This window comes from Stegodyphus dumicola, chromosome 4 (assembly GCF_044657685.1).
Source record: "Stegodyphus dumicola isolate Sdum_Otavi_A_Nest chromosome 4, ASM4465768v1".
Lineage (NCBI taxonomy): Eukaryota > Metazoa > Arthropoda > Arachnida > Araneae > Eresidae > Stegodyphus > Stegodyphus dumicola.
In genome coordinates this window covers 47,958,167-47,982,639 of record NC_140771.1, presented here as the reverse complement: position 1 = coordinate 47,982,639, position 24,473 = coordinate 47,958,167, and the positions used below count along the sequence as shown (strand labels likewise).

General features: G+C 34.8%; 1 protein-coding gene across 4 annotated transcripts in view; it reads left to right on the top strand.

The window, feature by feature from the left end:
- LOC118205916 (UTP--glucose-1-phosphate uridylyltransferase-like) overlaps window positions 1-24,473 on the top strand; it is a 137,012-nt gene that overhangs the window by 91,135 nt on the left and 21,404 nt on the right. For all 4 annotated transcript variants that reach the window (XM_085814810.1, XM_085814811.1, XM_085814807.1 and 1 more), the window contains 4 exons: window positions 5,249-5,382; window positions 9,306-9,394; window positions 14,937-15,005; window positions 16,076-16,107. In XM_085814810.1, coding sequence (XP_085670936.1) covers window positions 5,249-5,382; window positions 9,306-9,394; window positions 14,937-15,005; window positions 16,076-16,107 — 324 coding nt within the window. The remainder of the gene's footprint in view (window positions 1-5,248; window positions 5,383-9,305; window positions 9,395-14,936; window positions 15,006-16,075; window positions 16,108-24,473) is intronic.

Sequence of the window (24,473 nt, the reverse complement as noted above, 5' to 3'; positions counted from 1 at the left end):
AATTTCAGGGCTGCAAATTTTTCCCTGGACCCTCAAGCATCTGAAAGTGCACTTTTAGAAAAGTGATATATAATTCCACAGGACTTGATTAGCACTTTGGTAAAGTCTATGAAATCAAGATATGAGATGTGCATATATTTGTCCAAGGTGATCATATTAAAGAAACATTTTTCCGCAAGAGGTGACTTAAATGTTTAGTGACTCCATTTATTTTTTCCCTTATTTTCCAATTTCCATAAATCTGCTTTAAATTTCAGTACTTTGCGAATAATCAACTGCCAGACATTGTAATTTATGTTAACTAATGTACAAATTAAAAAAATTTTGTACAAATTTCTATTAATAATTTTTAAGTATCGGTAGTGTTTTAATTCTGTCATTACCACTAAATTTTGATCACCAGTGTATGTTGTGTCAACAAAGGTAAGGTACTGTCATAATTTGGAAGATACTTGAAAGATCGTACATCTTCTTTTAATTGAACGACATTTTCTTTTGGGATGGGGGATGTGCAGCATCGTCTCTTTCAGATGTTAATAAAAAGCAAAGAATTCGCTTTTGTACCTATCTCATTTTTTGAATTTATAATAATTTTTTTATATTGTTGAATTTATATTCTCGTCTGTAAATAATTTAAATTAGTACATTTTGTATTTAATTTTACTCCAAAGGAATTAATCTAATTTATAATCTTATAACAAAAAATTATAAAGTTTTATAATTTATCTAACGCAAGTAGAAACGCAAACAAATGTTTTGAATTATCAATGAATTATTTTTTTTTTAAGAAACAGTTAAAATTCTAACCATAAGTTTTGTAGATGAACAAACAAACAAAAAAAGTGTTCGTAAAAAATCCATACACTATTTATTTGTTAGCGAAGAGAAAAAAAGAGGATCATGTTACTGGGATTCTTTTTAATGGAAGAATATTTATTTTGTAATGTTCTAGGGTTATTTTTTTAATACATAACTTTGTGGAGTAAATATTTCGAAATCAGTAGTGGAATAAATGTTTCAAAAGATCTTGATCGATATTAAGAAAGAAAAAGAACTTACGTAAGTAACAATACCGCTTGAATATTGAATTCCGAAATAAGAGCGAATGGTTAAGAACAAACATTGATCGGAAGGATAAAATTTGGATAATAGTCATTTTCGGTTTGGGCTTCAAAATGGCGGGATTTAGCGTGAAGGCCAAAGAAGATAAACTGGGAAAGATTTTCGATACAGTAAAAATTTGATTCATAGAGTATTCTTAAAATATTCAAGCAGAGGAAAATAATTAAAACGATTTAAATTCGAAATAAATCATATTGTCAGAACTGATAAAATTCTAAACTGGTACTGTATAGCTTATTTTTTTGTTAGGCTCAACGAATAAAACGAAGAAATCTTCTCAACGAATAAAACGAAGAAATCTTTGGTACAGAGGATACTTATTTTTTTAAAAAATACAAAAAAAGACGAAGTAGCATTTTATTCAAAGTAACATTAACAATAATTTTTTATCAAAACTGGCTTGAATGTTTTTCATGAATCATACGTGGAAACTCTAATTACTTTCTTACAGTGACGATGAAATATATTATCTGCTTGAATAATAAAATTCTTGTGGTGTTTAACTTTATTTTATATCTTAAATTAATTTAATATTCTGTAAAATAACAATGTTTACAACAAATATTTTTTTTCATTTTCAGAGTAAAATAGGTAAAGGAACTAGCAGTAATGAGTAAATATCTTATTATTACGAGCAAATTATTATTCTGGGTTAGATATGTAACACGGTGTCGGAAATGTTTATTTATTATAGTGCAAATAATTTAGAAAGCGTTTTCACCTACATGTATTATGAATTATATACATGTACGATATGTCAGAAAGATTGTTAAAAGACTGAACAAGTGTAAAAATTAACTAGCTGTATTATATTGCTTTGAAATCGCTTAATTTAACAAATAAACTGTCAGGTGTCTTTAAATGTTTATGTTTTTAATATTAAAATTCAGTCTTTACAAGTATTAAACAAATGAAAAAATTCGCTATACAATAATTACTTTTGGTATAAATAGTTCTAAGCTTTTACCATTCAAAGCACCAACATTTCTGTGAACGACATTTGGAAATTTAAAGACTGTTTAAACTTTCTGGTTCAGAAAGCAACGTGACATAATACAGGGTGGTAATAAGAAATTTCCCCGATATATGAACCTTCAGCGTCTATCCGAGCTAATCGAAATGAATATTCAGAGCTTGTAATACGAAGTTATGCGCTCGCGATTGTGATGATTTTTTTTTATTACGTACTCCGCCATTAGGCGCTACACGGAATTGTGACGATTTAAAACAAGGGACTCCAAACTTTTCAGCCCGCGGGCCGTATTGGCTCGTTCACGGAGCTTCGAGGGCCAAGATCCAGTTAATTCATCATACCAAGGCGATGCAACTATGATGAACAGCCTACGAGTTTTCAAACTAGACAGTGCGATTTTTGTGATTAGATCTATACCCTATGATCTCACGAACAGCCTTCTTTAGACTTTCATGCAGTTTCACCTAACATAAATTTCTTAAAGCTGTTTTTAAACATTTGCAAAAATATATTTTAGTCCCAGATTGTTAAGAGATTTTTCCAATTTAGTATGTACTTTACTTTTCAATCGATTTATCAGCGCATCTTGTTTACATTTTCATCAGGTTCAAACTTTCGCTCATAAGTATTTCGTATTTGGAGCAAGTTTCGTGTGAAAAAAATATCAATTGAAACAAATTACAGCATATACAGAACAAAAATTAAGATTTAAATAAAATCACTACTGAAAATTTCTATGAACCAACTTAGAATACTACTATGAAAGTAGGAACGCACGAAACCCTTATTAAACCTTAAAAGCACAATGGGAATTTTTGACTTCCTTATTCGAAGCAAGGGGAAGTATTGTAATTGCGAAAAATTTCGAATATCATATTTCAACGAAAATATCTTTTTTGACCGCTCTAGAATCCATTTGAACGATTTTTTGGCATGATATCTGTACGTACGGACAGAATAAAGGAATCTTTTTCCCAAAATGGATTTAAAGTGGATTCAGGAGATATTTGTTTCGTGACGTCTGTACGTACGTATGAATGTATCTCGCATAACTCAAAAATGAGTAGCCTTAAAACCTTGCAATTTTGTATATGGGACTGCTATAACGTGTAGTTGTGCACCTCCCTTTTTACTTGAAACCGGCTGGATCAAAATTCTATATATGTCTACCCACTCTGTTACCCTTCTCGGTGAGCTTAGTTTTTTTCCATTCTTATATGTTTGTAAATTGTGCAATTTTTGTTTTCGAAATGATTCAGTTATATTGTTCCTATATTATATTTAAGGTTTTTGACTTTAGTTAATCTGCATGCAATAGTTGTAGAATTATCAATAATTCACAAGTTGTTTAAGCGCTACTAAGCCTAACGAAGTCGCCATTTGTTTACATTTTAAATTCTTGTTTTGTTTGAAGGTGTTTTAAGTTTCTATGTATTTTTGCTTCGTTGCGAAGTGAGAACTGAATTGATTGGATGAGAACTCTAATGAAATTCCAGGAAATGAGTTTAAATGAAGTGCAGCAAAAAATGTGTATAATTTAAAGGACATATGAGAAGTCCTGTGAGTCCACATGAAATTTTTTATATAAAATATTAAGTACTAGCGATTGTATAATGCTTATAATATGTTTTTTTAAAGAACGTTCATGATAGGCAACGCATTTCTAGATTGGTTGTAATATAAAATAGTTAATGTGTATGTTATTTGCTCCCTTAAATTTTATAAAATAATTTTAGAGAAACCCTTGGCGGGCCAGATTTGACTCTTGTGCCGTAGTTTGGAGACACCTGATATAACAGTATAAAACAATAGAGCTCTCACGGTTGTGGTTGCAGTGGAAAAAATATCGAAATTTTGAATGGCAACACCCATGTTTTTCCTGAGCAAACTGATTAGCGCAGTAAAAAACCATAAATGGCCTTGAAACGATACACGTACGACGTAAACTGTCGGCGTAAAACATTTTCAAGGAAAACCGTTGTAAAGGTTCAAAAAGAGGAAGGGGAAAATTTTTTTATTGGAATTTACAACTTTTCTACGTGTACAACTTTTCAAGATAGTCATGTTCCGTAACTGTAGTTTCATAGCCACAGCGATTCCTCCACCCTGGTTCTGGGGTTATTTGAAGTCTAAGGTGTATACATCAAGTCCACGAAGTTGCTAGAATTGAGAAAGATGCCATAAAAACGTGAAGTTATGCGATGTTATGCGTACGCTATTGTTGTCAACAATCTACAGTATGCAATGCGTTATCGTCTGCGAAAGTGGAAACGTTGAAATCTTTGTGTTTCCAATAAAAGTTTTTTCCCCCTTTCCTCTCTTGTGTTTATTATTAGTCTTTTACAATGCTTCTCTTTGTAAATGTTTTACGTCAGCAGTTTTCATCATACGTATATCGTTCCAACGCCATTTATCGTTTTTCCATACGCTGGAAAAAGTGGGTATTGTGATTAAAAAAATTCGAAGTGTTTTCACTGTGACCGTAACCATGAGAGCTCTATTCTTTTAAATAGCGCATACCTTCAAACAACAATAACTAAAATTTCAATTCGATTAATTGAGCGGATTAGGCCGCTAAGTGCTCATACATCGGGGAATTTTTTTTATGACCACTTTGTACTTTCAATTTTATTGCTTATCAGAAAAGTAGAAGAAATTTATTAACTTCTGCTTTGTCATTTGTTGTTTAAGAGGTCTGATTGTATATTCTATGCTTGTGAATATAATCTAAGAATGAAACCCTGTTTTCGATGAGAGGATTATGCCATTAAACAAACAAATAAATAAGGATGTTCCTTACTTATTTGTTTCCAAACTTACTTCCTCCAAAAAGCTCAATTCCAGGAGCAAACCAAGCACTAAGTATGCAGAATATGTTTACTTCTTAAAGATGAAATAGCTCACTGCATAACTTCCCTTAAATTACAAGATTTTGCTAGAAAATGAAAGCCACTTAAAGCTTGATTATGCCTAATTTCACCAATGAATGAATAGTGCACAGTAACAATGAATGAGGTCAGTATTAAAAAAAATGTTTGCATAGTCTTCTGAGTTCCGATACTGTGTTTTTTGAAATATTGATTTAAATGTTTGTTGTGTTTTAAAAAAGTTTTATTTTCTTAAATTTTCAATTAATTTCATGCTGTTTCTCAGGTGGTATCCTCCTGGCCACGGAGACTTCTACGAATCCTTCTTCAACTCTGGCCTCCTGGAGATGTTCATCAGCGCCGGCAGGGAATATTGCTTTGTTTCGAACATCGATAACCTGGGCGCCACCGTCGACCTCAGTATCCTTTTGATGTCAGAAATGTCCTTAATGGGGTCTTTTTCCGCGTTACTTTACCGTATAATGTATTTGTCATCCACACGTTTTTGCAAGTTTTCTATTGCACAAAACACTGCATTGCTGAACATCAGTTACAGTCAACCTTCAGGTTACCAATGATCAGTAGTCATGACGATCACTGGTATCCTTCAATTTAATTTTGTTTGAATAATCTATCTAAATTTGTTGCTCCATCTAGCGTCATCACATCCGTCTATAAGTCACTAGTGGCTTTGGTGAGCACCTGTGTCCTTCGATTTAATTTTATTGTAATGAACTAATAAATTTATTACATCATATCACATCGGTGACATCAGTCTGTAAGTCCCTAGTGAACAAACAGCACCTCTGACACGCACTCGTGTCCTTCGATTTCATTTTGCTTTAATAATCTACGTATATGACATAGTTAATTTTAAATACATTTAATTTAAATACGTGAGAAGGCTAATTTTTCTTTAATAATCGCACGCTTAGTTTATTATAATTATCACAAAAAAGGAAAAGTATCTAATGACGTTAATGATTCTAGCTAGTGCGATTTCAGGGTCCTGCCAGTTATCAATAATAATACAGATGAAGGACTATAGTTTTGCTTTCAAATTGCTTAGTTTGTTAATCAGTAACAAATGTTGCCATTTAGCGAAGCGTAAGAAAATAATATCTTACGCTTCGCTAAATAGCAACAGACTGGTGCGTGAAAGATAAAAAAAAAGTATTTTATATCGGTCAGTAGCAAAACGTTTCTTTTAAATCGCTGAGATTTTATTTATTTATTTATTTTTTAAATTAGACCTGAAAGACTAGTATCTTAGGCTTTACCGAATGGCAATATATTGAGTTTTTCGGATTAAATTTGAAGCATTAACTGAGCACTTTGGCAACATATTGCTTTTAAATCGTTGAATTCATTGATCAAGAATGATATAAATTCACAGAAAGTGGGAACTGATTAATAAACAAATTCGAAATTGAAAATTGCGGCTTCGAGGTACAGATATTCAGTTACAGAACTGCGAGTGTTCAGAATTTGGTGCGAACGGGCTGGCTGCATGGCTGTTTTCGTGGTTTTCCCAATGTGTAACTTGTATACGAGCCAGTTTTCCCTTAGAAAGTCCTCCACCCACGTCCTTCCCTTCCCTTAGGCAGATAGCCCTCGAGGCTTTGCCGTAATTAAGTAACCTAATCAGAATTTGGTTCTAGCTGCCATCATTTTTTTACTGTGCGAAGAACATGCATACAGGTTCTTCATTACTTAATAAAAGATATTTTAATGCCATATATTACGTACTGTGTGCAAAATCTTCTTTCTAATTCCTCCCTTTTAATTCTGGTATTGGGGGAAATTCATTCGAAGCACTTCTTTGCAGCTTTACCTCTAAGCAACTGGAAGGATTAAAGACCGATTAGCGAAGTCTACTAATTTACTAATTAAGCTCGTTAGCGTTGCTGTTTAGACAGTAATAAGAGTTTATGATCGGTCTAGGGAGTTCCGCTTTTCTTTAATCCACGCTAATATTACGAGCTTCGAATACTCATGGATATGTAGAAACAGCTTTATTTTTGTTTCAGCATCGAGAAAATTTTGAAGAATTGTAAAACTGCTTAGAGTGATTTACATGAATTTCTTTAAACGAAAGACCTCAGAAATATTTTTATCAGAATCTTCCCAAACTTTTCAGAGTTACGCCACAATTCATTTAACATTCAAGCGCCTGGTCGTGTTTCGATATTGAGTGAAGCGTAAGATCTTTACGTTTTCTTCCATGAAACCTGGCAGATGACTACTTTTTACAGTGTTCATTGTCGACGTGATATAAGATTTTTAACTAACCTTTCGGATTAAAATTCCTTTGCGTAGCTTTTTAACTGAACAGCTTAAAAGTAAGTATAATTTCAACTTTTATTTTATTCCTTAATAATTTATCTAATTTAAATAGTTTAAAATATATTTAATTTATTATACATAGAGTATATAATTTTTAGATCATTTGTAATATTATAATTATGTTTCTAATGTTAAATATTACATATCGCGAAAAACACTCATTTAGTTCCTCCCCCTCATCCAGTATTAAAACAATTTCATTGTTTGATTTTATAAGGTAGGTTTAAGTACTTAATCCGATACCGTTTAAATTCGTTACAATTTCAGGTAAGAAATGATATTATCATATACTTTTCTTTTAACTATTCTATAAATATAAAAAAGATGGATTCTGTATCTGTATAATACTTATTAAATTTTTAATTTTCTATAAATATAATTTAAATATAATTGCATGATGTACCATATGGTAATGTTTGATTTTGACATTATTATTGCTAACATTAATGAGAAAATGTTCACTGGTGTTTCTGAAATTAAAGCATTTCGACCAAATATAAATAGCAATACTCTTTTCGATGAATTATTGGGCCATTTGCAAGATCTTCTTTTAACGAAAAAAAAACGAATCACGTATTAGATGATCGCATTTACTTTCTTGGTATATTGAAGCTGTTCAGCAAGAAAAGTATTAACTGGTCTGAATACAATGTCATGAAGAAAAATTAAGTGATAATTAAGTAAATTGCTTCACTTATTTTAAATTTTCAAGCCTACGATCTAAGACTTAAGAATTTGTCTGTAATTGAGGGATAAATAAAAGTAGAAAAATATTTCGTACCTTTTTAAAATTAAATAACATTTATAATTTGTATAAGTAAGTTTTATCGTTGAATTAAATTAATATTCATTCCGAAAAACATTTTAGTTTCCAATGTTTAATTACATATTTCTGCCTTGAATGCGAATCAGTATAAAAAAAAAAAAAAAAAAAAAATATTAGAAAGCTCAATTACTGTTTGAATAAAATTTAAAAGAAGGAAACATAGAGAATTATAGATTGTACATTTTACAAAATTCTATTATTGCTTTTCTTTCTCTTCTTTTATTTTCTCTGCCTTCCCCCCGCATTGCAGATGATAATGTTTTGAAAAACAGAGATAGGAGGAATTTTGCCATCGATCAATGAATGAGGTAGTCTTCTGAAACTTTTTGTCTGACATAATTGCGTATTATCTCTTTTCATCTATTCACCTGTCTGGGGAAGGGAAAAAAAGAGAGAGAAAGGAATGTTTTAGTAGAAAATGATCTAATAATGAAATTTTAATATATGCATTAATAATTACTTAATATTTATAAATTAGCAATTATGAATAAATATTCATAATTAAAGACTTCAGAAATGTTCGTAATCCAGCAAAAGTTGTGTTATGGTTCACACTTTGGAATCATTGTTATGGGGTATTAAAATATATTTTATTTATCACACTTATGTATAAAATAGCATCTGTTGCAAAGTATTATTGAGAAATGCAGATAAAAAAGTGAGTCAGTTTCATAAGCTGTTGGACAATATACCGTTATAACGTAGATAATGAATGAAAGATAATTCCCGCCATCGATTGGTAAAAATGATAGTGTTAGGTTTTTGATGTTCGCTTGTAAGAGTAATGGACAAGGCTGCAGAAAGTGATTGAAAAATGTCTTTTGGAGGTACGATATATATTATTTTAATGCAAATATTAAAAGATACCTGATAAATTACTTCAGTATATTTTTGAAATGCCAGGTTGCTTTAGTAATATGGGTATGGCTTTCAAACGGGTGTTTTAAAGGGCGGGCATTGTCTTAAATTCAAGTGATATGATACATAAAACCATTTTGCTAAAACATGAACATTGATTAAAATATCAGTAAAATTAATTTGTGTTAAATAAATAGTTGTTTGTTTCAATGCAAACTTGTCGTTCTATTATAAGTATCTGTACCTGTATATCATTCTGGCTTTCAGTTTTTATACGATTTCTTTCATTTATTTTTACCTTAATGCTTGTTTGATATCTTGAATACGTTGCTCCATCCCGGAGAATCCTCGAGTCACGAATTCGTGATGGAAGTCACAGACAAGACGAAAGGTGATGTCAAGGTAAGGTTTCGTCTACTATGTGTACACTTATGCGTGGAATTTTGATTTGAATGTGTACTCGGGCACTTTTCCATCATTGTAAAATCGAAGAACATGGTATTTTTTACGCTTCGTTATAAACAGGGCCGTTCATCGCGAGGGTGTAGCGCGTAAGTGTACGCAGGTGGCCAAAATCAGGAGCGGCGGACTCTCGCGATACCACGCCTAAATATTTTAAATTCATTGTAAGTGCCTGTCATATATAGGTACTTTTTATACAATTTGTCATTTGTAAGTACTTGGGGAATATGAAATAAAAATTTTATTAATCACTGAGCACTTTTTTTTAAATTTGGGAGCCGCAATCTTAGGAAAGTACGCGGACAGCCAATGGCCTAGGAACGGCTCTGGTTATAAAACAATTGAGAATTCGATCTAAGGAAAAAAGGCCTAAAATATTTGTTGTTTGTAATTGTAGTTGCGATTTTGTAGTCGGTGGCGCCATCTGTCGATAAAACTTGAAAGTGTCTTAGTTTCCGTCAGTTAGCATTGAACTGAAGAAGGATTCGGATCGTAGGGTCATGGATGAACTGAAAATACACTTCAAACACGAGAGTTAAACACAATATTTCATGTCGACACTACTATATAGTACGATACATATGCTGTACATACGGCGTTTAACATTTATATAAGAACTAAAAAGAACCATTTAATTCTTTTGATGAAATATTTACAAAGTACTTCTTCATGTTTCTTTTTATACCAATCTTGAATACTGAATACAAATTTTAATTGTAAAATGAATTATTTTACAAAATATTTTATGTAAAGTCAAGGAAAAGAAAAACATTCTACAAGTTGATAGGTTTCGAAACAAGCTTTAAGTTATTCATAGTGTTATAAACAGTTTTCGTCGTAGACCCAAACTTTTATGAAGAAGGTTCTCGTAAATAATCTTTCAAGTCAAGTTAATTAAAAAAATATAAACATGTTATTTTTTAACTTTCTCAGAAAAATAAATTTCTTGCAGGTTTATGTTCAGTGCTTAAACTGCGCCGGAGGACGTCCTCCGGTACTTCTCAGTTTTTGCGATAAATCATAATGTTAGCCTAAGCGCACAGGAGCCCTAAATAAAATGAACCTAGACACTTCTTTTGTAAAACTGGGCCACAGTTTCAGAAAAAAGTTCTTTGATTTCGTTATGTTTTATTTTTAAAATAAAAATAAGTAAAACAATAGCAATAAACAATGTTAAGATAATGAGTAACTCTTAGAGTGACCTATTTCTCCAGGAAACCAGCATGGGTAGAAGTTTTGAGATGCTTTAGATAAGAAAACCTCTGCTCATCCACATGTCTAATTACTTGCTATTCCATTTTCGTTTATTTGCTCCTGTTTCATTAAGTGGGAGAAAATTTTAGGCTAAAAGTACACTATTTTCCTTTTCAGCTCAACTTCGGCGGACTGAAAGGGGACGAAGAAATTTAGTTTACTCTGTAAAAAGCGCAATAAATTTACAAGATCTTGTTTGGGAACGGGTAACTGCCATTGTATTTACCATCATGTAATTAGTTTGCAATTAGTTTCCTCTCAGGATAAGAAATTTATATTCTTAAGTGCGCGTTAAGTCATAGCAAGCATAATAAGTGAAAAAAAAAATTGTTAAAGCACGTCCTATACTACAGTCTTCTTCTGTAACCAAATATGGGGAACGAAAAGTATCAGTTCTACGGAATCTCAAGTTTGTTCTCAGCGAAGATACGGGTTTTCCATCTTTTTTCTTAAAATAAACTCTGGTGCACATTTCACTTGATGGTTATAATTATATTAGCAGGGGCTTTCTGCCTCCCACCGTTCCTGCTCATTTTCTTTCAAAGTTTCCATTCATGCTTTCACACTGATTTCTGTACACTTATCAACAATTTTTGTGCTTATAAAATATAGTTCTTTTTCCCTACAATCCTTTGAAATAGTACATTATATTGTATATTACAGAATACGCATTTTCCTTTCTCACCTGTTTTTTTTGAAGATGAAATTAATTCGTCCAAAACCTTCCGAACGTACGAGACAAAATGCAGTTATTTTGCATTACTTTACGAAGTGCTACTGTATGTAAAACAGTGAAGTTTACAATGTACACTGCCCTCCAAAAGTTTAGGAACAGCATGTCTTTTGTGTCTAATTTGAGAATGAAGCAAGACAGAAACAAGAAATTTAAAAGAGATCTTCACTTCATTAAACAGTTCTTTAAAGAATGCGATATAGAATGTTTCTGAAGTTCAATACAAACATTAATTACAACAAAAAAATTGCACTCTTGCCGGAGAAATCCAGTCTTGGAGAAACACTATATCACAGTTTTTTGCGGAAAAATGGGGAGGTAACATTACAAAAATTGCTTCTGATAAGGGATATATCCACCCCTAATTGCAATACACTGGCGGCAGAGCCGTTCCATGCTGTCAATTAAGTTGTCGGTCAGTGAAATGGAAAGAAACGACCAGACACGGAGTAATCATAGTTCAATCACCCCCCGTCCTTGGGTTCATCTAACGACCTTGGAAGAGGACTTAAAGCAGCAACCTATCTCCCAAGGTAATAACAAAGATGCTCTATCGGATTCAGGTCTGGGGATTGAGCTGGCCGTTCCATCCGTTCCATACCGTGACCCTCAAGATATTTTTCAACAACCCGAGCTCGGTGCGGTCGCGCATTGTCGTCCATCAGAAGAAATCCAGGACCAATAGCAGCGGCATATGGGCGAACATATTGATCAAGAATATCGTCTCGATATCTCACTCCGGTCAAAATTCCTCCATTGAACACATACAGGTCAGTATGACCACCGAGAGAGATCCCAGCCTAAACCATTATTCCACCACCTCTGTAACCGTGTCTTTCCACAATGTGTGATTGTTTGTATCTAGTGCGTTGTTCTGTCCAGATCAGTTGACGACCTGAATCACTCTCCAGTGTGAACTTGGACTCGTCTAGGAAGAGAACAGACACTCATTGTTGACTGTCCCAAGAGACGTGTTCTCTCGCTCAACATAAACGGGCACCTCTGTGTCCTTGGGTTAAGGGAACACAAACAACTGGTCGTCTTGCATACAAACTTGTATTGTGTAGGCGTCTGCGCAAAGTAGTAGCCGAGATTCTTGTTCCTGTTGCCACTAAACGATCTGCCATGAGCTGAAGTACAGTTATGTTACTCCTCCTTCGGGCCGAAAGAGCTAAATTGTGGTCTCCGACAGGTGTTGCAACTCTAGGTCAACATGCCTTCTAGACACAGAATACTTGGATTCAAACTGATTCCATAGTCTGTGGACGACACTACGAGAGACATTGAGACGTCTAGCTACATCAGCTTGCGACACCTCCATTTCCATCCTCCAATCACCCGCCACCGCAATGAATCGAGGCAAACGACTTCTCCTGGTCATTGATAGACTCTTCTGGATATTTTCCACGAAACTGTAATAACAACTGAAGATCAATACTCGTGAACAAAAACTGCAATTTTTTTGCATTTTTTCCTCCATTTTCTATATAGGTATTCATTTCTATAAAATAAAACTGGTAGCTATTGTTTTTGCATACATTTTCTTAAACGTGTTTACTGTCAAGCATATGAACTATGGATTTAAACGTAACTGACATTTTTGTAATCTGTGAGCTTTGAAAAACATGCTGTTTCTTAACTTTTGGAAGGCAGTATACTTTATTGCAGAGGTCTCAAACGGGCGGCCCGCGAGTACATTTCAGTTATGTACTTGTGGCAAAGATTTCAAGATTTAGTTATATAAAAGTTCGAGTTTGCAGTTATTTTCATGATCATTAAAAATGAGCATGAATAACGCTCCAGAAAATCTATAATTGAAGCTAATTAATTTAAAATGTGTTATAATTAAATTTTATTAAAAATTTTGAACACGTAAATTTTACTACCATTTATGCGTACTTGTGAAAAGAAAATAAGCGTAACGAATTTTTGTGCTAAGAATAATCACTTTATTTGGAAATATGTAAAGGGCCTAAATGGACCCAACTTGAGCTTTGAGCATCTACAATCTGTGTTGAAGATAGTTTGTAGTATTTTCTCCTTAAGGCTACAGACTTCGATCAGAATCGAAACGCTATTAAGTGTCAAGCCGTAGTAAGAGATAAAAAGGTGTATAATTATTTCCACACTAACATATGTATTTGTATTTATACATCGAAGAAAAGTCTATCAAAGAAATAGATTAGATTGTTATTATTAATCCTGCAGGCCCACTTGAAAAATTTTCCCAATTTGCTTGTTTTTAGTTTTCAACTGAAGTAAGTTATTTAATGATTAATTAAACATGCTACAAATTTCTTTAAATATCTGCTATTTTTAAACCAGGGATCTGTAACCAGGGCTGGTAATTTAAACCAGCATTGTAGTACTAATATTAAATGTCTCTCCACGTAACATGTTTTAGCAATTACAGCAGTTGAATTGCATAATAAACATACGCTTTATAATAAATTAAAAAAAAAAATTCTTCCTACTCAACACTAGGCCCGCCAGGAGTAAATTCACTGAATGGTTCCCTTTCCAGGCAATCGGGCTGGTTACATGGGCGTTTGCGTGGTGTTAAATTTAGTAATGTTTTTTGTATCAAATTTAATGTTAAAATTATAAGTTAGTATGAAGCTAAATGAAATTTAAAATTTTACGTTTGAAAGATTTGAGGATAAGTTTTTGTGTTTTTATAGGAAAATCATTCAAGATAAATATTTTCATCCACAGTAATGAAGATCAATATTGACTCGGGAATAAATGAATGAAAAGCATGTTTCACAATCACAAATAAGCTGTAATTTACTTTTTACAATATTTACTCACCTTTCATTCTTTCTAAGCTACCGCATTATTGATTTTCTCGCTTTACAATTATTTCATGGTGTATTTAATTTTTACATTCACCAATGGAAGATCTTTTTTGAATAATTTTGGCAGCAGAAAAATTGAAAGTGTGATTTTCGGATCAACAATGTTGGGCATATGTTCTAACATACTTTAGAAAAAAGGAAACACAGAAGTCATCTGTTGCCCAACATTGTTGGTCCGAAAATCATACTTTCAATTTTTCTCCTGCCAGAATTATTCAAAAACATTTTCCATTGGTGAACTGGATTTTTTAGAGGCATTTCACATTCAACAAAATCTTTCTATTCTAGTTAACGAATCTAATTCCAATCCATCTTTGCTTTCAGCCTTTAAAGAAATTATGTTTTAGTTATGGTTTTATCAACACATGGTGCCAGTAGCTTATCTTCTGTCCAGGCTTTCTTATATTATCTTAATTAATCATTATATCTTATCTCTTTCATTTGCGCTTTTGCAGCTGAGGATGATTTTTCGGTAAAACCATCGAAACTAGTCCTGTGAAATTTGAAAATATAACGCTGATTTTTGTTGTTTGACTTCTAAATTAATATTTGTTCGGCGTGTTAATGCATCTTAACAAACGAGTTTTAATATAATTACTGCTGCTATTTCACAAAAAAATGTTTTGTTTCTTTTCAGGGTGGGACTCTTATCCAATATGAAAATAAGCTTCGCCTTCTAGAAATACCTCAAGTCCCAAAAGAGCGTGTAAGTATGTTTTATTTTCTTATCGAAAATTCCTCCGCCATTCATAAATGTTTAAGTTTACATGAAAATTTACAAGTATATTAAAAATAATAATTTGATGAGTCTAAAATAGCAAGTGTCTTATACCTTTAACAGAAGTGCATTTATTTTCCAATTTAGCAATTAGACAACAGCGACCGAGCGGTAAAAGTCGCTGAACATTGATAGTTCGACCTTATTTTCGCGGTTTTCCCTATGTGTAACGTGGATTTGAGCCTGTTTTCCCTTAAAAAGTCCTCTACGAAGGCACCTCTTCCTATAGGCAGATAGCCCTGGAGTTGTTTTACCTTAATCAATTAACCTAACCTAACTTAACATTAAACAACGGGCTGCGCTTGTTGCTTTTCAGTTGCAGATAACGCTACAGACGCTTTCTGCGCCGTAATTAAATAGCCTGAAATACTTTTCTAATAAAATGTTTTAAAATCGGGTCCATGTTTATCGACTACGCTCTTTAATTGAACCCTAACCCTCAGTATTTTCCTTAGCAAGTACACTGAACTCGAACTTCCTGTGGATTCAGTATTCGGATATGCTTAAAACTCATTACCATTCACGTACTCCTAGACAGGTAGACCTATTTTCATACCGGATAATAACAGTTAAGCAACTTTCTTTACATATGTCGAGCAGTGTCTGTGTCTTTTTCTTCGTTATTTTGCTTAATCTTCTAGTGATTGTAAATTCTGCATATTTTAATCAAAAAGAACAATTGGAGAGGAAAAAACTGTTTAGCAACTCATAAACGTAACAAATAACTTAAACGTAACAAAGAATGTAAAATTCATACTATCCAGAAAGCCGAAATCAACTTGCTTTTAATAAAATAAAAATTACAATGCTCCTGAAAGCTTAAAATATGAAACTGTAACAGTTTTCTTTTTGTACCTGAATATATATTAACATTCTGAAGATTTGTGAAAGAAAAGGAGGGGGAAGAATGTAACCAAAAGGGAAAAGAAAGTAAAAATTTACTGGAGCAGTATAACTTTCCTTGGAATAATTTCAACTTGGATTTTCTTTTTTTCCAGGTGGACGAATTCAAAAGTGTCAACAAGTTCAAGTAAGTGCAAGAGTTATTCCCTTTCTCCGTGGCAATTCAGTCCACTTATCCGATAATCGATATAAAGATTTTCATCACGTCTCTTGGTCGATAGTTCTTCTGCCCGAAAAACGTCCTGTTGTGCACCAGGGAGTCATTGGATTCGAAAGTGCTAATTTAAGGAAAGAGGTTTAATCTGTAAAAGCAGAAGAATCAACAAAAACGATTTTCTGCTCTTACCTACTTAAGTAAATTTTCGACCCCGAAAATTTAAATTGCCAGGGAGGACATTAAGGCGCATTGTATCATTGCAGTTAATTTCTTAAATCATCGAATGGGACAATATCAGAAAGTTTTTTCAGGTAGAATTGCGGTTATCCGGATCACTTGGTATGGAAGCGTTTTTGGTACTAGTATTAAATATAGTTTTAATTAAAAAAATTAAAAATAAGTATATAAATAAATAAACGAAATTTTGCCTGACTCGACACCGTCACTCTTTAATTCCTTCAAATGAAACTTGAAAATTTTAATTTTAAAAATAGGTTTCGTTTAAGTCGCATTAAAAAAAAGGATGTCTCTATATTAAGAAAAAAAATATTTTATTAGAACGTTTCCTTTTAAATTATTAAATCTCTATTTCCTAGATGAGTTTGAATAATATCGTTATAATTGTATTATACGTTAAATGAAAAGCGTTTAACATTATAAAAAAACATACAATTAAAAAATAATTTTTATAAGTAACCGTACATTTTCAGTTTCTGGAATCTCAGCTCGCTTTCGAATTTCTTCACGGAACGGCAAATTTTCCCAGTAGTTAGCAACAACAGAAATTAATAATTTAATTAAATACCTAATGGTAATTAGAAGCAATTTAGCAATAAGTGTGTCCCTGATTATCAAAATTTATTGGACGAAAACTATTATAGTTAGACATACATGATCTTTTGGAAATGGTATCTGAAGTGTTTACATTTTTTTAGAAATAGCTGTATTTTAGTAAATTGCAATGTACGTAACTCGGAGAATATCTAGCCGGTATTTTATTTCTCTCCACCGGCCTTCGACTTCAACTCTGCAACATTTGACGCACCATCTGGTATTCTGACGTATGTAATATCAATATTACTAACTGAAGTGATGAAGAATCTTATCTTGATGTATCCATCTTCCGACCCACGAACGCTGTTAACCGCATGATCACACGCGGTAGGCCTGCCACTTCTTTTAAAGTCACTGGCGCTATCAGTTTCGTTAAAACTTTTTCATACTACTTCCTGATGCTCTTAACCTAGAGATTTGCGTCCATACAAACTTCTGAACCTCTGGTGACGGGCGATTTATTTTCGTAAATACACTTAGCCTTTTCTTTTATCGACGCTACTTCATTTTACTAATTATTCCTCGATTCTATCTATTGAATCGCTAAAGAACTATAAGATTATAAGATTATAAGACTATGTAATGTTAAAAAATTCGTATTTCTATTTTCTGCATTTACTTCGTGTAAAAGTTTCAGTAATGACGGAAATACTTTATGCTTATCCTGTACGATTTTTACCATAGAATTAAAATATTTCTGTAGAATCGGTATAAATTGCTGCCCTATTTTGACATGTTAGAAATATAAAATTATATTACTCAATGTATGATATCAAATTGTTTAAAACACATTCTCGTAGAGCTGACTACATGAAATAGAAACAAATGCAGTCTTCAAAAGTTTTTTAACGTGTAAAGCATAGTTTATATGCATTCGTTAATTATAAAAGTTTTTTTTAAAGAAAGCGCATGTTTTAGTGTCATCTATTGTGTTAAACCTCTTACACACGGTTGCAATTATTATATTATAGAGGGACTACCTTGCTTTTATTCCAATTTATTAATTAATTTAGATGCTTTAAGTTTATTCTTCTTCAATCCTGCAGCTATAGAGCAGGACAAGTTAAAAAAAATTTAATTCTAATTTTTAGAATATTTTTATATTTCTTTTTATATCTATCTCTCTATATACTTAAGCATAGTGATTTATGTGGGAGCGTTTACTTAAAATGGATAAAAAATCGCTAAACATACTTTTTAAACGGCTTTTCTACGGGCCATGAGATATTTATTTATTTACATTTCATCCTGGGATTAAATTTGTTTTCGTCCTTTTGAAGAAAAGTTTCCTTTAATATTTATTTATACTCATGTTGAGAGGCTGAGAGATTTCTTTGAAAAATAGTTCTGACAGAATGGCTATTCTATTTACACTCGCATACAGAAAAAGTGAAAATATCCAGTAGGGGAGCCAGCAATTTCTACTTCACAAGTCTAAATATTTTTCAAGGGTCTTTTCGTAACGATCAAATATGAATATATGCAAAATCGCAAGTACTTCGTTTCGAATTATTTCTTTCGAATACTTTAGAATTCAACAAGAATATCTGTTGACAGTAAAAATTCAGCATATACTTAATTTAATAATTTAATTAATTTTATAATTTAGGAAAATTGGATATATAATTTAGGAAAAAGTGTTTTATTTATTTTTTATTCCTAATCTATTTAAAATTTTCTAAATTGCCGTAACGTGTTCCTAATTCCTCTAATTTTTGTATTACTGGGTAAGGGATATTAGATTAAGAAAATACTTCGAATAAAATAAACAGATTTATCTAGTAAAAATATTATAAAAATCACATATGCGCTAAAAGGTGTATCAGCTCTTAACTTCTCTAGCGGTTTAAAGTTATTCTAACAGTCCGATGGAGTCCTTTTGATCTTAAATGAAAAGAGGTTCCATATCATTCATTAAAATAAATTGTTGCCGTGATTTATCTCGTTTGCCTGAAATCAGAGTAAGCCCACGAAATTCATCGTGGCAAGGAGTCACGATTGCGCCTGTCGTTGGAAAGCTCCTTGGGCAACATACAGGAGACAGCACTGCTTTGTTCAGTTCGGCATCCAGTTTTTAAGGGAAGCACTCCGGTACACGGTTCCGATGGTCTCCCACTCCTCTTCCCCTATTTGAGTCCTCATGCCACACAGCACTACATCACTTGTGCATTCATCGACTTTCGAGTTAGACGGACGCTTTTCTCCTCACTGCTGAAAGAATGACCTTGGGCGTGATTCTGAGTTCAACTCGGAGCGTTGAAGGAGCTTCAGCCCCCCGTTCTGATTTTCCCTGCACTGGATTTTGCGTATTTCCTTTTGCTGTTAGGGGCTAATAGTAGGTTGGTGCTTTGGCCCCGGCTACGAGCACCGTAAAAAGGCCTAGCGAACCTAACAGCACGGCCACGTGTGTGTTGTTTCTACGACCTCTGCTCTTTACCTATTGAACAATGATTGAAAAGCTATTTGACTTTCTCGGAGTGCTAATCACGGAGTACGAAGTGAGACCTGATGACAAGCCACTCACTGCTAAGGAGAGTATGGAACTACGAGTACTTCGCGGTTTCAGAGCCACACTCCACAAAATGACTACCCAAGGATCTGAAAACACTGACGTTAAGGAAAATATACCTGCTAGGAACCAACCGGAACCTGGACAATCTATGACAAACTTGGCTGCGGAATCTATGATAGTGGATGAAACGCGGACTAGCAGTAAACGCCCGCTCAGTCCTACCATTGAATTCAATATTCCAGTCGCTAACAGATTTTCCTTTGCTGAAGAAGGAACTCCACTGGACATGGACAGTTCGGATGATGGAAATTACACAGAAATTAAGAAATCTGTCCGGAAAACTAGGCGAACGCACGGGAAATGCCGTACCCCAGCTATAAACACAAAAGGTAAAGAAAAATCTGTGAATCCTGTTCCTCAGGAAGAGAAACTTCTGAATCCTGCCGCTTAGGAAGAAGAACCACGCGATTCGTCTGCCGTGATCGACACTGCCTTTCATCAACCAATCAGTGTGGATGGCCCTAACACTCGAACACACGAGGTTGCTGCCAGTAGTCATGATAATGTGGCGCCATCTATTGGGGATACTGAAAAGTCAGATCACGCGAGTATGTCTTTGGCAGAAAACGTAGCTCGGCCAATCAACATCTTGGATGAGGTCACGTGCCCGGCTGGGCCAATGGATAGTGATGCTCGTGAAACTCAGACTGGAGCAGCCCGAACTGAGGGTCAGTTCACATTCCCGCACAGGACTGCGAAAATGCCGCCGATTTGCATTCGAGAATGCAAGTACAACTGGAAAGCTTTCACTGTTACTGCTTGAAAAGGAACAACTGACCGATTTCACCTCGAAAAAGAAAGGTGAAGGCAACTATGAGATACACACAAAAAATTCGGATACCTTCCGAAGCATGACTGCCTTTTCGACAAAAAAGAACTTTCTTATCACTCGTTCCTTCTCCAACCTCAAAGTTGTGATAAATCTTCCCATTGATACGAAACCCACGGACATTCAGGAGAAACTCCGTGAAAAAGATTTCACTGCACTCAAAGTGGAACAACTGATGAAAGGCAGAAAAAAAGATAGGGCTAAAATGCCCTTATTTCTGGTCACTCTTTCTAAGAGCACTAGGAACAATGAGATATATCATCTGAAATATCTAATGTACTTGCACATTAAAGTCGAAAGATATCGTGGTTGGCGCCGGTCGACACAATGCTTTCGTTGTCAAAGATACCATCATGCGCAGGCGGCGTGTCACCACCCGCCTCGCTGCTGTAAGTGTGCAGGCCCTCATGAAAGCCGGGATTGCCCGGAACCTAAAGATTCTGAGCCGAAATGTTGTAACTGTCTGGGGAAGCATACCAGCAACTGGAGGGGTTGTGAGGCCTTCCCTAAGCAGAAACCCAATGCCCCCAAGTTTGATGAAAGGGTCATTGTCAATAAATCCTACGCCCAGGCTGTTCAATCTGATATTTTCGCGGGGAAAATTCAGAAAGCTGTAGCGGACGCTCAGCAGGTCATGAAGAACCTCGCTGATCTTATAGCGCTTCTACACAATGCAACTGCCATGGCAGAAAAGCAAACTACAGTGAGGCCCGATACTAAGATAAATTATGGATCGTAGGTCCTTAGTAAAAATGACCCCAGTGACGATCATGACATGGAATGCGCAGAACATTATCACCAAAATTAGCGAACTGCAGGACTTTCTCGCACACTACAACATCGACATTGCACTAATCACTGAGACACACGCTACGCCAGCACACTCCCTGAGTATTGCTAACTATCGCAGTTATTGCTGCGATAGGATCAGACATAGAGGCGGAGGTGCCGTAATCTATGTTAAGCGGAGTTTGGATTCCTGCTTCTACACATCTGACAATTCTCAAGGGTTTGAAGAAGTTAGGGTAGTCGTTCGGATCCCTAATTGGGGAAATATGCTTGTATGCGCCCTTTACAACACTCCAGATCTCAGGCTGCAAGATCAACACTTACAGAATTTGCTAAATAACCCCTTTCCCACCATAATAGGAGGTGATCTTAATGCTAAACATGTTATCTGGGGTGCCGCAAAACAAATAAAAACTGTGATATCCTTCAAAACTTCCTGTTCAATTACCCATACTACATTTACCCTCTAGAAGATTTCCTTTCCGGCCTACTCACCCAAGACAGTATCCAGACATACTGGGTCTTTTCCTCACATCTGATAACTTACCGATCACTACGGAAGTAATTAATGATCTTTATTCAGATCACGTGCCAGTTCTGGCACATCTTGGTATTAGCAGGCCTGAAGCCAACACCACTTACAAAATTACTGATTGGGACAAATTCAAATCTGAAATTAACAATCACCTCCCCAAAACAGAGCAACTTAAAAATACGCATGATATCGACCAGGCTATCACAAGCATCACCACCTGCATTGATACGGCATTGCAAAATTCTACTACAGAAATTATTAATAAAAAACATCACTTCAAACTTCCGCAAGAAATTAAATTAATTAGCCAAATACGAAATAGACTCCGTAAGATCTTCGCCCACTCACGTAACCCAGCAATTAAATCGCAAATTAATAAACTTAATCGTAATATTAAAAGGTTAATTGACTCCCACCAGACTAAACTTTGGAATAACAAAATTGAAAATTAAATGCGGAAGACGGAGAATTCAGGAAGTCCCTCCGTTTAATGAAGTCGACAAAAACAAACAACAAACCTCTACAAGACGACACTGGATTCTAATACAGCAACGAAGACAAAGCTAAAGTCTTTGCCATCCACTTCGCCAAGAAATTCACTCCAAATGAGACCCCTTCAGACTGAAATTTCATTAATCACATTAACATGTTTGTCGATAATTAGATTAACCACCCCAGTGTCAAAAATCTTCCTGTTTTTACCTCTCCCACAGAAGTTAGTTCTATTATAGCTAAACTTCATAATAGAAAAGCACCTAGGAAGAACAAAATCTCTAATTCAATGATTAAACATCTGCATGGTAATTTCATTAACAAACTCTGTAGCATTTACAACGCCTGCCTGTACCTACGCTATTTCCCAGCTGAGTGCAAACAAGCGGTTGTCATCTTAATTCCCAAACCCGGAAAAAATAATACAAGCGCGGATGGGTTTCGCCCAATCAGCTTGCTTCCTGCACTGAGAAAGATCCTAGAGAGGATTATCTGCAGAAGACTACAGCCAGCCCTAAACGCGCTTCCAAACCAGCAGTTTGGTTTCCGTAAAGGGTTGTCTACCACAATGTAGCTTGTCAGAATCGTTGAATTTTTAAGCGCAGTTATTCATAAGCACCAGACAATTTCTTTCCTTATGCTGGACGTGGCAAAAGCCTTTGACCGCGTCTGGCATAACGGACTTATCTACAAGCTTGCTTCCCTTGATCTCCCCAGGAAAACGATTTTGATTCTTCACTCCTTTCTAAGTGATCGATCCTTCTATGGGAGGCAGGGCGATATTTATTCTGAAAACACATTAATTAAAGCCGGTGTCCCCCAGGGAAGCATCCTTAGGCCTATTCTCTATCTTATATATGTTAAGGACTTCCCTATGATTGAAAATACAAACTGCATCACCGCCTGCTACGCGGACGACACCACCATCCTTTCTATTTCACTTAATCCACGACATGCCATGATCAGAATACAAAACAACACACACGAGATAGAGGAATGGTGTCGCAAATGGGGGACGTCGATTAATGCCACAAAATCTAAATTATTACTGATAGGACGTCAGAGAAGAAAAAGCACTGATGCAGATCTGACCCTCTTTAATGAAACGGTGCCCAAAGTCAGAGAGGCTACATACTTGGAAGTTCGTTTTAACGGCTCGCTTACATGGGGTCCTCACATTTCCATGACCATCGGGAAAGCCATAGGAGTCTCTAGGAAACTCCGAAACTTTCTTGCCGCCTCCTCACCACTGGATCTTGCTCGCAAGAAGCACATTTACGCATCAATATTAAGACCCATCCTTACATATGCCTTCCCTGCATGGTGCTCTGTTCCCCCCCCTCCGTATTAAATAATTTGCAGGTTTTCCAAAACAACTACTTACGAAAAATCACAGAAGCCCCATGGTTCGTCCGCAATGAACAGCTACACAGAGACCTTAAACTCCAAAATCTGGCGTTATTCATCAACAAATTAAATAATAATTTTTTCAAGAAAGCCATCACCAACGCGGAGGTAAATTATTCTGACAATTTTAAGTACGAGCTCCTAGAAATTGACATCAATTTAAGGCCCTATGCAAACCACATTTATCGAAATCCCCCATAAATACTCCTAACTTCTGCCAGCCAATTTTGAAGTTTCAAAGTATGACTTCTTCATTTACACTGGCCTGGGCCACATCTACACAATCTTCTTGCAGTCCCTTATCAAGGTATTCCTGCGAAGCACTGTATGTTATGTCTCCCCTAACCGGGGTTATTTGAAGTTCCTGTAATAGCGGGATATAATTCCTGCTGAAACAGGCATATCAAAAGTATCAAAGTATCAGCACTACACATTTACAAACGTCCATGCCCATCTTCTGGATCAGAACCCTGGCACTTCGGTACGTTAGTCATAGTCATCAACCACTATCCCGGTTAGATGACATTAAAATGTATAAAACTGATAAAGATATCTTTACTGAATATTTCTATAACTAAAAACAATAGTAAAAAATACCATCATTGGGCTTTTGTGTCCTAATTGAGGGTTGAAGCAATTGAACACGTGCATATAAACGTCATTAATAGGCAAAACAGAAACGATGTTGATAATTAAACAATAGTAGCCAAGCAGGTAAAATAGTTGAAGATACTGAGTGTAGCGGGATATGTTTTTCTTATGGAGTGATCTTTTCAAATAAAACAAAGGTACTAGTGTTCACAGTGCATATATAGTCATCGGCTATTGTAAATGATGTTTTCCTAATTGAACCTCGAAGTCTCCTTTATAGAACATAG